Consider the following 15152-nt stretch of genomic DNA (forward strand, 5'->3'; position numbering starts at 1 on the left):
CTGCCTCGGTTTCCGGGGCTGGTGGAGTCTTCCTGCTCTGCTGTCCGGCGCCTCGTCCAGGAGGAGGCGCTGTAGGACAAGCGTCTCGCCGGCTGCGCTGCGGCCGCAGATGTCGCCTGCAGGAGCTGGCGGGGGAGGGGAGGACACGTGAGCCGCCCCTCCTGCTCGGGGGCTCCACCCCGCGCGCAGAATACGTGGGGCCTCCCCGGAGAGGGTCCGCAGTCCCGGAAGGGCAGTGGAGGCAGCGCCGAGGCCCGGGCGCCTGGAGGGAGGTGCTAGGGTGGCGGCCACCTCGTTTTCTCCGCCCTCCCGGAGAGGGCGCGATTTCTGAGCGCTGCGCTCCGGGGCGCACAACTTCCCTGTTGTGGGGGAGGGGGCAGCTGCACCCCAAACCGCAGAGTCTCTCCGGCGGCCCGCATTCTTACTGCAGCGAGCCGCTGGGCCTCCCCGCTGATGCCTTAGAACAGGGCCTGGGTCCTGGGACTCTCTGGAGACTGAGCGCCTGGGGCAAATCCCACGTGCTGTGCCTCGGGACCTACCCCGAAGAGCGTGCCTACTGTCACACCACCCACACCTCTGCCTGTCGGCGGCCTTCAGTGGGCTCCAGGCGGGTGTTTCCGGCACCAGCGGAGACGCTGAACTGCAGCCGCTGACCCTGACCCGACCCCGCGGATCTCCCATTGTCTCCTGGCAAGGCATCCCTTGCCACTTCCTCTCCCGCTTTAGGGCAGGGGTTCGCAGTGCAGAGCTGCATCCAAATCTCTTTTTTTGTGATGCAGGTTTGTGGGGCGAACCCCACACCTGCCGCACCGGAATCAGAAAGGCTATAGGTACAGAGAGAGGGCTACTCAGGACCGCATTTTGGAAACATCTCCCTCAGGGCAATTAGGATGCACGATTTTGTCTGAGATTAGCTTGGTTAAGGGGCTCGCTCTCTCCCTCTCCAGCTCTGGTTCTTTGTTCCCCAAAGACCAAGTCTCCTCTCTTCTTCCTCTACAGCTAGGCATCCCCCAGGGCTCCATCCACCTTTTTTTTTTTTTTTTTTTTTTTTTTTCTTAAAAGGTCACTACCTATAGGCTGAATGATTGCTTCCATTTTAGGGACAGGGCATGGATCCTTTACTTTTGGCTCAAAGATTACAAAGAAGGCAAGCCCTGAGTTCAGACTGTCTTTGGTTCAAATCCATACTCTACCACTTACCTGCTGGGGGACCCTAGGCAAGTAGCACAAACTCTCTGGTCCCGTTTCCTTGTTTCAAAAGCAGGGGTAGTAACTACCATCAAAGGTTGTGCAGTACAAGGCGCCAGGCATGACACTAGCTCTTAGATACATTAGCTCATGGGGTAAGAACTTTGAACTCCCTGGCACGTAAAATTCCATGCATGTTCCTTATTATCGTTGTACTGGTTTTCTGCTCAACAATCAGGCTTAGGTTTTTAGAACTGAGAGAAAATGGGCTTACCCAGTGCTTGAATTCTGTGGTAGACAAGGCAGAGGATTGATCAGCCAAGTTGTAGCACGCTCAAGGGATCTGGGCCATCACTGTCCTGGCTTCAGAGGCATCTTCATGTGTAAAGGCCAAACCCAGGAGGAAAGTGCCCCACCCCGCTCCTCAGTGGGCAGTGCCCCCAGGGGAGGCCTGACACCCACACACGGGCAGGTCTTGCACTCCTGCAGAAGGCTGCAGGTCCCAGTGTCTACAGGTCCCCCAGCCACCTTTGCCAACACCACCCTGACCTCCTACTCAGCTGCTCCTCCCCATTCTTCTCCTGTAGGCACAGGGCAAGAACCCTCTTCAGCCTCTTGACATCTGGGTCCAGAGAGCAGTGGAGGGGGCCAGGGAGCCCCGCCCTGCCCCATACCACCCCTTCTTCCGCTTGTGCCCTCTGATTTGGGCTCCAGGATTGTGGCTGAGCCTTGGCTCCAACCAGGCCCCTGGCGAGCCAAGGTGGCCTTAGAAAGATAGCCTTCAAAATCTCTCTTGACCCAATTCTTTGATAGTCTCTCGTTGTGAAGAACGAGTACGTCCTACATCAAGCTGCAAGCTGCACCTGGGTGCACACCCCTGCTCTGACTTCTGTGACTTCTCCCTAGTCTCGCCAAGAGGGCCTCTGCAGCCCTGGGGCAAGCGGCCACTTGTGACTTAACTGGGGGTCTTCGTGGGCCAGCTTTTCTCTCAACTCACACATGCTATCTTTGGCCACTGCCAACAGTGTCAGGCAAAGTTCTGCCCATGGCTTGGGCAGTGGCACCTCAGCTCCCAAGCTACCCTGAGCTGCGATGGGACCTCACTTGGGTTCTCCCTGGAGTCAGGTGGCCTTTTCCAGCCCTGGACCCTGAGTCAGTCACCCTGCCTCAAAGCCCCTACTATTGGCCTTCCCCTTATGGATCACCTCTTCTTCCCAGAGGTGCCAAGCTAGTGCTCCATGGTAAGGCAGGAGGGAGAGGAGTGTTCTTCCTCCAGTGATGGCATACAGGGCCGGGAGTAGGGACTCCCATTTCTCTCCTGCTTGGGACTCCTTGCTCAGCCCTTCCCTGGCTCTGCCCTCCGCCTGCCTGCATCCTTAAGAACCAGCCTCTCTGTCTTCCATCTTCCCCTCTTTGCCTGGAGTTTGTCCAGAGCCCCATCCCCATCCCTCCCCTGTGGCTGTAGAGACCTCTAGTTTGAGAGGAAAGAGAGCCCGACCTCCAGGCAACGGCCTGATGGGAGCCACGAGGAGACACTTTCCTGGTGACACACGACAGAGGCCTGGCCCCATAACATTCAGACCAGGGCCGCTGCCTTCGCTGTCTGGCCTGGGAGCTGCCTTGGGTGCAGGGCTGAAGGAGTCCTTCAAGGCACCCTGTCTGGTGGGAGCATGCTAGGCAGGAAGTCCCAGAACTGACCCTTTCCAGCCAAATGGGGGAGAGGCGGGACCGGAAGTTCCGCTTTACCCAGAAACCATTTCCTTACAAGTTTTAAGGAAGGCTCAGTTTCTCCTGCCCCACGTCCACTTCCATTACCACCACCAGCAGCAGCAGCATTGAGGCCCCTGAGAAATGGGCACGTTCTAGCTCGGCTCTTCCCACTGCTGCTCAGCCTCACTTCCCTATCACCACTCTCTTCCATCACAGAAGCTCAGGACCTTGGTGGGGGGGGGGTGGGACAAGAGGGGACTGGAGGAAGGTGGACCCTTACACTCTCCTTAACCACTTTGCCTGGCTAACCTAAGGTCACAAGACAATTGAGGGTATCTGCTTCCATGTATTCCTTCTTTCCTCCTTTTCTTTACCCCAGCCACTTTGCTGTTGTCTGGGTGTATAGGGGGAAGCTGTGCAGCTTCATCGTGTCCTGTAAGCCACAGTAAAGGCTGCCAGCAAATCCGAGTCACCATCTTTCAGCACTGCTCACTCCAAAGCACATCTCCTTAGCCCCAACTATGCTCAAAGTGCTTCCACCTCAGCCTTGCCTTCTTCCCCTACCTCCGGAAAAACCTCATCAAAATTGCAGAGCAATCTTACAGGCTTGTATTAATTTTTGGGAAAAATAAAGTTTAGCTCCCCAAACTTTATTTTTGCAGGTTTTGTTTTTTAAACAGGAGATTAACAGGGATTAACTTCAAAACTGGTCACCTAATTCTGGCAGAATCAGAAGCCATTTTTGGAAGGGCTGGTCTTCACCTACATTTTTAAAATAGATGCTATGTGCTGTAAGAGGAAAAGATATTCCTAAATAGCTAATAGAATGTGGGGGGGGGGCGGGGAGACACAGAGAGATTCAGAGAGAGAGAAATTCAGAGATTCAAAGAGAGAGAAATGCCTTATTGTGCAGGCTAACAGCCCTCGGCTTTCTAGCCAATGAAAGTCAAATGAGAAAATGGGCTTGCAAATGTGGTAGAGAGGGTAGAAATTAGGATGCTGAGATCTTTGTGAGGAGGGCTGGCTGGGACTTTCTGATGGGATCGGTTGCAACTGAATTGGGTTTAGAAGTCGTGTGCAAGTGTGCACTCTGCAGATCACACAGATCGGCAGAATCTGCTGGTGAAATCACTTTTACCAGAATAGGCAAAGTCACACATTTTCTCACTGTTGGGTAGCCACTGTGGCAGGCCATGGGAGGGGTCAGTTCTCCTTGTACTTCTACCCCTCAGTGGGAGCTGGGGGCCTCCTTCCCACTCCCATCCCCCCACCTGTCTCCCCCACCTCTGCCAAGCAGAGTGCCTCACTCCCCTGTAGAGCAGCTCAGAGCCAAGCCCCTCAGCTCGGCCCGGGCCGGCTGGCCAGCACTGCAGGACGGCGCGCTCTGGGGCTCTCCCTCCAGTGGGGCAGCAGTGCCTGGGGAGCCCCTCTGAAGACCCTCGCCCACCTTTGGGCCCTTGGGGCCCTGTGATCTTGGGGGCAGTGTGGGAATGACTTCCGGGACTTCGGTACCTCGGGAGCCTCATTTGCTTCCTCACACCCCGTCCTCTTCACACCAGGGCTGTTTTATTGTTTTATAACCTCCTTCAGAGCTTTGGTTGCCAAAGATTCCGATGGAGCTATTCTTCCCTGTCTCACTTTAGCAAACCCCAAGTCTTGCTATTTTAAGCAGTTTGGTCACTTGCAAAGGCTTCCCTTTCAGATCTAAGCAAATTATAGAAACCTCTAGGCATATGGCTACCCTCAGCTCCCGGCTTTCACCAAGCCCATCCACGACAATATGGAGGAAGCCAAGTGTTAATTCCAGATGCCACCCCCACCCCACCCCCAAGCCCACCCAGCCTCTCCCTAACCACTACTTCTCTACTGAAACTTGAACAAAATCACAAATAACCTCCAACTTCTGGTCTAAGTCAGTGAGAGGCGGCCTTTGGCCTCTTTACCACATCTAAAGCTAGCAAACGATTGAAATAAAGAGCCATGGTACTCACAGCGCATGAAGCCAAAGAATCATAAGCCATGCCCACCAACCAGCCTTTTCCAAATAGTACTATCTCCCAGTGTAAATAGCCTTCGCTGGAAAGATGCTATTTGAAAAGCCTGGGGTGTTGATATGAATCTGACCGCCCTTGCATCCTGGATATTTGGGACTATTTAAATCTGAGTGAACAGTTGCAGTGAGCCTTTATTTAGTGAATAAAAGTTTAAAGCCAAAGGTTATTTATGGTTCTGCAGAGATGGGACCTGAGTGGCTATTTACGAGCACGTGATTCCAATAAACTTTGTTTTATGGCTTGAGAGTTGACAAGCCAAAATATAATTCCCACCATAAATTAGGTTAAGAGCATACAAGTGCAGATGCTTGGTTCCTGGAGCAGCGATAGGAAAGTGAGAGGCTCCAGCCAGCGCAGGGCTCAGAAGGAGACAGTTCTACTCGCAGCTCCCCTGCCCACTGGCAAAGAGAGACAGTAAGTCACTTACTACTTCTCCAGGACGGCTCCAGAGGTGGGCGGGCTTGCTGCCCTGACTCTTCTGCCCAGGAGAGTCCTGTGGAAGTTCGTTCTAATTTTAGCCTGAATCTAAATTAACAAATAGCAGGGGCATCCCACTTTTCTTCTCCTCCCTCCTGGACAGGAAAGTTTGGAGCTGAGGGCTCCCGCCTCCCACGCGGAACTTACTGGCCCTTTCTTCCCCACACTGGAGCATCTGCTGCAGAAGTGGGACGACACTTTGGTGGTGGGCTGTGTGGGGGGAGAGGGGCTTTGCCCTCTGAGCTTCCTCCAAGAGGACTGCTGTCCTAGCATAAAACTGGGACAAATGGAAAACTTACAACTGGACACCAGCCCCTGGCAGGACCACTGCTTTGGACGCGTTTTGCGGGCTCTCAGCAGCGATGCTGAAAAATTGATGCCACGTCCGTAGAGCTGGATAACAATCTAAAGCATTGCCATTACCTCTGCACCCATTGATTTTCCTCCTGCCTGGTTATCATTTGGGTCCTCATTGCCCCCTGGAAATTGCCCTTTGTTTTGAGTTGGAACAGAACTGGGGAGGTAAGTCCCAGTCTTGGCTGATCTTTCTTTGGGGACAAAAAGGCAGGTGTGGGGGTTCACCGTTCGAGGCTGGAGAATATGAAAACAAACTGGAACTGGAAAGGAGGTGGGGGTTGAATTGCTCCCAGGGCGACAGAGTAGGGGAGCTAGGGTGGAGGACAGATGGGGAGGCCACCTCTTCCCAGCAGAGTTGCACCCACCCAGCCGATGGCGATGGCGCAGGAGGAAACAAAGGCCCATTTTCTCCCCGCTGCCCGTTTTTCCACTGGGGAAACTCTGCCACAGGCAGCAGGAGTCAGGCCAAACAAGCAGTAAGGTTTTGCCCTTGGGAGCGTGGAGTGGGAGCCACCTCTTTCCTACCCTGTGTCTCTGCCCGCGAGTACTGCGGGCTCGGGCTCCGGGGGGAACTTCCGCGCAGTTCCCGGAGGCGGGCACCCGAAGCAGGGAAGGCTGAGTATCAGACGAGTGGCTGGGCCTTGCCATTTCCCTGTTATCTGTTTTTGCTGTATTATCCCGTGGAATTTAAGTGACCCCTGTTTTCATTGCAACAGGTTCGGGACGGTGAGAGAGCGCCTCGGTGAGTACCTTCCCGCGTCTTCCGAATCGCGAAGAGGCGGTCCTGACCCTGGGGAGGGAGTGGGCAACGAGCCAGGCCCGGCCAGCGAAGACAGCTCTCTTTGGGAGGCGGCTGCGGTGGGGCTGCGGGGACTTCTAAATTGAGCTCCTGGAAAGCGTTCCTGGGGCCTAGTCGAAGTCACCTGCCTCAGGGACAGCACCGCGGGCCCCACCCTCCTCCGCAGCCCTTTTCGGGCCCTCCAGGGCCTCTGGAGCTCGCACAGGTGCACCTCCGCGCGAGTGCTCGCTTCGGTTAAGAGCTTGCAGCTAATTAGCAACCCGCTCTATTAACGAGTTCCGACTCGCATCGCCTCCCGCAGTAAATACCAAAGCAGCGCGATCCCCCTCTGCACCCCAACGCAGATCAACCAGGTCCAGCCTGGCCCAACCTTCTTCTGCTTAAAAAAAAAAAAAGTTTTCTAATATTTAAAGCAAACAAACAAAACAAACAACCCTCTTTGGCCACGAATGTGTAGAGTTGGCCGTTTTCAGAAAAGGCTGCAAATTCTGAGCATTAAGCCAACTCCCATCCCTCTCCTACCCCTCCTCCACCCCAGCTCCAGCGGTGTGAGTCCTGAGTTTGGGACGCAGGCTGAGCCAGTAGGGACATGGCCCTTCTTCACCGCTACTGCTCTCTAACTACAGCTCAACAATTTCCCATCAGAGAGGCTGGTGCTGCCAGGAAACAGCCAGATTGGGCGGGGTGCGGTGGGGTGGAGCCAGAAACTGGGAGTCCTTGGCTGAGAAAGACAGGTACAGCTCTTAGGGGGTCTGTGTGGTGGTGGTGATCCAAGATTCGTGTGTGTGTGTGTGTGTGTGTGTGCAGGGGGAACAGCCCCTCCCTTACTACAACACAGAGGTGATTTTATTTTAATGGGCGGTAGCATCCTCTCTGAGACACCCTGTCTTCCTGGTTGGAGAAGCTGGGCTGGGTAGCCTAGTCAATGTCCTAGGAGCTGTGCTCACCCAGAAGTGAGATCCCACAAGCACACAGTTCCCAGGAAGCACCGGCTGGTTCAAGTGAAAGGCATTCTGGGCTCCTGGCTGAAAATTCTGGTGTCCCCAAGATTCCTGGTCTTGCCCTCTCCTCCGGTACCCTGGCTCTAGGTGCTTCTGTCTGCCGAGGCTGCTCTCTTCCAAACCCACGTTTGGCTCCCTGCAGCTGAACGCAGCACAAAAAGCGCGAGAGATCAAAAGCATTAGTATGGGCGGTTGAGAGGGAGGTGAATATTTAACGCTTTTGTTCATCAATAACTCGTTGGCTTTGACCTGTCTGAACAAGTGGAGCAATAAGGTGAAATGCAGGTCACAGAGTCTAACAAATATGAAAATGTGTACAATCGTCCTGCTCCCCACCCAGCCCAGCAGGTTCCCCCAATTTGTCTGGATAAAGCCTAGGCCCAGTGTCTCCAGGAAGGCAGCTACGTAAAAGTGCTTGGCCTTGGGGGGGACTGGGGAGACTCCTGAAACACAAACAGATTCCACAGGCTTGGAGCCCTGGAAAGACTTGGCACCCTGGTAAATGCCTAGGAAATAGTTAAAACGGTGGAACTGAAGCCCTGAGTGGATGGGTGGAGGGGGCAAACAGAGTGCAGAGTAGAAGCCAGCAACTGGTTTTGGATGGGGTGGGGGTGGGGTTCCCCCTACCCAACCCCACCAGGTCCAGGCCAAGGCTTAAAACTTTTTTTTTTTTCTTTTTACTGGGCGGGGGAATCAAAACCATGAAAAAGAATTTACGACACCTTTGGACTGGTGCCAGACATCCAAGAGCACCGCTGGAGCCAGGGCATCCCCTCTGCCCTGAAATCTGCCTGGCCCCTGAGTTTGGCTCAGCTCCTGGTGCCCTGAACTGAGAGGCGATCCCTGGGCAGCATGGAGGCGCTGGGGCGGGCGCAATTGGTGAACTTTTGTACTCTTGTGTGCTGCTGTCTGCAAAGTGAAAATAATGAAACTTTGTGATATGTTTGTAAATGATTTCGAATGACCCTTCGCCCTGCCCTTCACCGTCAGCCCGCCCGGCCTCAGCCCTGGGCAGCTCGGTGCCTGCGAGCAGCGCCTGCCTCGGGGTCTGAAGCCGCAGCATGGACGGAGAGGCCAGCCGGCTCCGGGCCCGGGAAGGTAAATGTGCGACTACTGAAGAAGGAGCTTTGGCCGCCAACCTGGCTTGGCCAGGCAGTGGCAGAAAGGATTGGGCAGAGCAGAGTCGCCTTTTCGCCTGTTTTTCTTCTGCTGGCTGAGGGCATTTGCTCCTTTCTGGAAAATACCACTTGAGGGGGGGGGGTGTATTTGGATCCCGAGAAGGGGGTAATAAAGCCGCCATCTCTGGGATGGCTTATTTTCTTCTTCTTTTCTTTCTTAAGAAGAATGTCCTGGTTGCTCTGCTGCTTGGTAACCCCAGCCCTGGCAAAAGAATGAGGGAACTCGTTGCAGCAAATTGTCACCAAGCCCGCCAGTCTACCTGAACTGTCTCTGGATCCGCGGGTGGCTGCGGCGGCTCGGTGATGGCTCAGAGGAAAAGGCCGGGGCTGGCAGCCGTCTGGGTATCTGTTCTGGGTGGGATCCAGAGTTTGTAACGTTGTCTATATATACCCTGTAGAACCGAATTTGTGTGGTATCCACATAGTCACAGATTCGATTCTAGGGGAATATATGGTCGATGCAAAAACTTCACGTTTCTCCGAAATAGCCAAAGACGGAGGTGGGGACCAGAGGCAGCGGGTGCGGCTCAGCTGCCCCTTTCTGTTTGATTACCTTGGACTCCAGCGGGATCCCCTGTGCCTGCTCACGGCAGAGCAGCCTTTTCCTCTAGGAGCGCCTCACCTTTAAACAATCTTCCAAGAAGGCTGCAAAAAGAAACCCCAATTGGTTGAGCGAATGCGCAGGGCCAAAGGGCTGGGTGGTGGGGTGCCCGGGACTAAGGGAAGCCAGCCAGCTCCCGCCCCAGCTCTGCCCTCCGTGGGGCACAGAGTGCAAAGGTAACCCACGTGGAGCCCGGTGCCATTGAGAAGCCGCCTGTGGGAGGAAGGCCGGCAGGAACATTTGGGGTGCATCTGGGTGAAGGGAGGGTGCCCTCAGCGGCTTCCCGACCCACCCCTCAACTGCATGGGCCCCATGCCATTCCTGTCGGCGTGGCTCAGCTCTGATAGGAACACTGGTGCCTGGGCGCGGGCAGAAAGCGTGGTGGTTACTCATTGCCTAATCTGATTCAGGCTGGCCAGATTCTGGTAACTTTTGGGTGACCCTGATGAAGACAAAGCCGGGAGCCGGCCTTTGTATGACAGGATCCCGGCTCCCACGGGATGGGCGGGAGCCCTGCCTGCCTGGGGCACTCTGCCCAACTCCGAGGCCACCGTGCCCATCCACCTTTCGTTGCCTGGCACCCCAAGAGGAGGACTGATTTCCCCTGTGAACTGTGCCCACTTTCTGGGGGTGCTGCTTTCGGGGCGGGGGTGAGTGGAGAGGGCACCAGGGTTAGCAAAGTCAGGGGCAGACAAAAGCTGGGATTTCTTGAGGGGAGTGGGGGTGCAGGATTGGAACTAGGCTAACATGTGGTCGGGCCCTCGGATGTGCCAGGGCGAGTCAGTTGATTACACGTATGTTATTTAGTTAAATTTGTGAAAATTATGAGATGCTCACCAACCCGGTGATAAACTCGCTTCCTCCCCATTGGCTGACCTGGTCACATGGCCGCCCAACTTTATTCAGTTGACAGCAAGTAGGAGGGCCCTATGGAAGGAGAAAAAAAGACAACACGAGAAAAATTAGTATTTTCTACCTTCTGAAATTAATGGCCATGAGTTCGTATATGGTGAACTCCAAGTATGTGGACCCCAAGTTCCCTCCGTGCGAGGAATATTTGCAGGGCGGCTACCTAGGCGAGCAGGGCGCAGATTACTACGGCGGCGCCGCGCCGGGCGCAGACTTCCAGCCCCCGGGGCTCTACTCGCGGCCCGACTTCGGTGAGCAGCCCTTCGGAGGCGGCGGCCCGGGGCCCGGCTCGGCGCTGCCCGTGCGGGGTCACGGGCAAGAGCCCGGGGGCCCTGGCGGTCACTACGGTGCCCCGGGAGAGCCGTGCCCTGCGCCCCCGCGCGCGCCCCTGCCTGGCGCCCGGGCCTGCAGCCAGCCGGGCGGCCCCAAGCAGCCGCCCCCCGGGACGGCACTCAAGCAGCCGGCCGTGGTGTACCCCTGGATGAAGAAGGTGCACGTGAACTCGGGTAAGGTGCGGGGCCCGAGCCTCCTCCCTGCCCACCCCAGCCTGCGGGCCCAGGCCCCTGGGAGGGGGGTGCGAGTGGGTGGGAGCTCGAGGAGCTTCTTTGGGCGCCGCAATTACTCTCCCCATAAATTTTTATAGCTGAGGGAGCAGGCCGGGACCATGTGGCTGGTTGCTTGGCTGTGGGCGCCGAGGGGGTGGGGAGGGGTGGGGTGGGGGAGGACTCCATTTTCAGAGCGCAGGGAGCGCGGCGGAGGAGAGGGAGGTCTTGGAAATGCTTCGGGGTTCCGGGGCCCTGGGGGGCGAGGGGCGGGGAGAAGGGAGCGCCTTTGGGGGCCCGAGAGCCGAGAGCAGGGGGTGGGTGCAAGGAGGTGGGTGGGGGTGAGTGTGTAGTGTGTGCGCCGGGGAGAGGGCTGGCGGGAGGAAGCGAGCGAGCGAGCTGGGGAGTGCTGGGGAGGGCCGCGGGCCTCGGGGCGCGCCGGGGAGTGAGCGGAGGAGGCGCAGGGCCTACGGAGGGGCCGGGCGCTGACCTGCCTCTCCTGTTTTGTCTCGCAGTGAACCCCAACTACACCGGCGGGGAGCCCAAGCGTTCCCGAACGGCCTACACCCGCCAGCAAGTCCTAGAACTGGAAAAGGAATTTCATTTTAACAGGTATCTGACCCGGCGCCGGCGGATTGAGATCGCACACACCCTGTGTCTGTCCGAGCGCCAGATCAAGATCTGGTTCCAGAACCGGAGGATGAAGTGGAAAAAAGATCACAAGCTGCCCAACACCAAAGGCAGATCGTCGTCCTCCTCGTCCTCCTCCTCCTCCTCCTGCTCCTCCTCAGCCACCCCCGGCCAGCATTTGCAGCCGATGGCCAAGGACCACCACACGGACCTGACGACCTTATAGAAGCGGGGACCCTGGGCCCGTCCCTCCCTGCACGCCCGGCTGAGCCGAGGCTGCAGGGGCAGGCTGGGCCTGCTGTCACCTCGCTGGGCTCTAAGGTACTGTGGGGGTGGGCCCGGGACCCAGGTTAGCACCCTGCCCGAGGGCAGCCCCCTCCCTAGAGCGGGGTGGGCTGGGAGGGGGGCGGGATTCTCTCTCGGAGGATGGCATCACGAGGCAGGATCCCCTGAGAAAGTAAAATCTCCTGAAAATCTCCGCTGTTGGATTGTGAATTTACCAGGGAAGCTTGGATGCTTTATCCCAGTGTGAGGTGGGACGCTCTCCGGCACCCCACCCCTCCAGAGAGCTCGGTGGCATAGAGGTGTGGGGTGGCTGAGGCCCAGGGTTGGCCTCCCTGTGCTAGGTGCTTCGCAGTACAAGAGTGCCAGAGCTGGGCCAGGATTTCTGAACTTTCTGGGCTGTCTAGGTGATTTCCAGTGTGATTTCAAAAAACAAACACACAGAAAAGTGTTGCTCCCAGCGGCCCCTTGCCCCATGAGATGTCTAAGAAGGGAATGGAAACGGGTGATTTTGTGTTTAGATTATATTTGTCGAAGTATTTATTTGTTGGGGAATGGAGTACAGAAATAACTAACACCTTCATGCCAAAAATCTTAAGCTAGTGACAGGGGTTGAGCTTCAGGGAGCTAAATCAGAGATAACATGGACTTAGTTTTGGCAGGAAACGCATTTTGAACTCCACCCCGATCCGGTCCCTGGGAGTGTGTGTAGGGGGGCTCTTGACCCTTCTAGAGGGAGGCAGAGGATCCATTCAAAGCTGAGTTCTTGAAAATATATTTCCACATGTGCTTCCCACCGCCCACCCCCCAGCACTGAGCTTACAACCAGCTCTGGGTGATTAAAGGAGAGGGGGAAAAGGAACCAAATGGTCCAACATTTTCCTTCTGGGGAAAGAAAACAAAACCTCTGTGCTCTGGGGGTGGCTAGATAATGACTGAGTTTCTGTTCCAACTGGATTCCAAATGTTCCAAATATACCCCCCACCCCAGAACAGTATTTTGTAGGGATTGGGATATGGCCTGTAGTGGGGAGGGACCATGCACTGGGGAGAATGTGGAAGGTGAGAATGTTTTGTTTTTTAAGAGGAAACAAAAAACAAAACTCACTGAATCTAGAAGTCCACAGTAATTAGTGTTAGGTTTGTTTTTTCCTTTGAAGTTCTGATTTAAAAAAAAAAAATCTAAGGGTTTTTTCTTATTCCATGAACTAGAAGCAGAGATTTTGTAAAGATGGAAAGGTTTTTAGGCCCTCTTCTTTGCCTGAAAATGCTGATTTCAAAACAATTACCCTCAAACAACTGGAGAGATGTTCTTTAGTCATTTTTCTTATGCCTTCCCTGGAAAGAGTTCAAAGCTCATTTTCTAAAGGATAAGGAGTAAGGTGTCAGAGGTAATGACCAGAGTTCATACTCTCAGATGAAACAAGTCTTCAAAAGTTTAGACTCTAAAGCCCCGGGCTCAAAGAAAAAAAAAGAAAAAAGAAAGAAACCCCTAGTTGTAGCTACCCAAAAGTGACAAAAGGGGGCAGGGAGAATGAGTCAGCTTAAGACTTAACTCTGAGATCCAGAATGGTGTTGTTTTGGGTTTTTTTTTCGGCGCTTAGGAGTACTTTAGAAGTATTCAGTGATGATTTTGAAAATATATTTGAGTGGAAGGCAGAAAAGTCTTTCTCTGCAAGCATGTTCTTTGGTTCTGTCTCCTGAGAGCCGAGAGCAGGTATTCACTGGAGTCCCTAGGCTGAAATTCCGATTCTCTAAAGTATCTTCCAAGCCTTGGTCTTTTGTAATAGACCCTGGGGACAGCTCTTTGTTCCTCCTTGGGGTGAGCCTGGCTCTCAGACTTGCACATGGCAATACTTGAATATCGCCACGTCGGGATATTAAAGATGGATATTCCTGCATTATTCGCATCATTGTTTGTATGACAAAAAGCACAGAGTTCATACATAGTCAAGATGTCTTTTTTCTGATGCTCTCACGTTGAGAAGCTGAAAAGGTATTTTACTGAAGTTCGGCTAAATTACAGAATCAGGTTCATCCAGAGGACAAATTTTCTATTCGATTAGCTGTATTTCAGCCGGGAGGACTGACCTCTAAACCCTTAACCTTTTGGACTCTAGCTACCCTTCTCTTCTTCCCCCCCCCCCCCCCAACATGGAGAGTGATCTTTGGATGTGGCGTTTGAAAAGAGCTGCTATCCTTAGGCAAGTCAGAAAGTTGCTAAGATTCTTTCCTAAAATCTCAGTCTGTGCATACACGGAACCTGCTCCATAGGAGGGGGGACATGTATGTTTTCACAGCAACCAACTCTGTGTGTGTGTGTGTGTGTGTATATATATATATATATACATATATATATATATATATATATATATGAGGTTCTTATGTAGGTTGCCCCCTCCCCAGAAGTTCAGGTTATTCACCCAGCTTCAGACCAAATACCACAATGCTTAACCGCCTTCACCCCCACCCCGGAGGACAGCCAAGAGGCACATTTCCATGAAGAAAATCCAAGCTCCTTCTCAAACAGAGCCCTACCAATGTAGAAAGTAACTTCATCAGAGAAAAAAAGTCTTTGTTGTTTGTAAGTCTCAAATCTCCTCAGCTTCAAGGTATTGTCTTCTGAAATGTTACTGGAGGCTGTATGGCCCAGAGGGCAGCCCCAACCCTGAAGTCCCACTCAGACCTCAGCATCCATTTGGACTGGTGGGATGGGCCAGGGAGGGGGCAGGAGCCCCCAACCACCTAGAGCAGGAAAGGAGATGGGTTTGCAGCTGGGAACGTGCTCTGGAGAAACCTAGGCATGGGGAGGCCCCAGAGTCCAGTGCTATTATTTATTTCAAGTCTGTTCCCCCAAATATGAGCCAGAGTGTTTGTTTGGGTGTTTAAAAAAACAAATCCTGTGTTGGGGTGGTGGCTGGGGGAAGAGGGGGAGGAGTAAAGTGTTTGTTGAGGACGCTACTCCTCGGGCCCCCTCTCACTGTGTCCATTGCAGCCTTTTGTTGTGAGACGACATTGTCAGTGAGCCCATGGAATCTGTTCACATGAGATGCTTTTTTAATAGAATTGACCAATGTTTTGCTGCCACTGATTAAAGTATTATTTATACTAATTGTTGCCTGTAGTTTTGATGTAATTCATTGATCTATATTTGAAATAATAAAAAGTGTAGCAAAGTCTCCCTCCTGTTTGGTGCCTTGACAGAAGCCTTCTTTGTGAAAGCTGACATTCAGGATAAATCAGTTATTTGATCATTTTCTGCAGGAAGTTAGGCACCAGTTTGTTTGGTGCCTGAACTCTGAAGGTTAAACAGTGAAAGACTTAGCAATTATATTTTTACCCCACCCCCACCCCCAGTAGACACAAGCTCCCAATTTGGCCACCATGTTTTCTGAGCTTTGGGAGAGCTGGGGTTGTGTTCAGGC

The 15152-nt window shown here is 53.9% G+C and overlaps 1 protein-coding gene across 1 annotated transcript; it reads left to right on the top strand.

Annotated features, from left to right (window-relative positions):
- The first annotated feature begins 9230 nt into the window (after positions 1 to 9230).
- On the top strand, positions 9231 to 13216 carry HOXD4 (homeobox D4). The gene is made up of 2 exons (XM_062188252.1): positions 9231 to 10780; positions 11332 to 13216. The coding sequence occupies exons 1-2, from the start codon at positions 10354 to 10356 to the stop codon at positions 11670 to 11672; spliced, it is 768 nt and encodes a 255-aa protein (XP_062044236.1). The 5' UTR covers positions 9231 to 10353; the 3' UTR covers positions 11673 to 13216.
- The last annotated feature ends 1936 nt before the right edge of the window (positions 13217 to 15152 follow it).

The sequence above is a fragment of the Lepus europaeus genome, chromosome 1 (genome assembly GCF_033115175.1).
Source record: "Lepus europaeus isolate LE1 chromosome 1, mLepTim1.pri, whole genome shotgun sequence".
In the NCBI taxonomy this organism is placed as follows: Eukaryota; Metazoa; Chordata; class Mammalia; order Lagomorpha; family Leporidae; genus Lepus; species Lepus europaeus.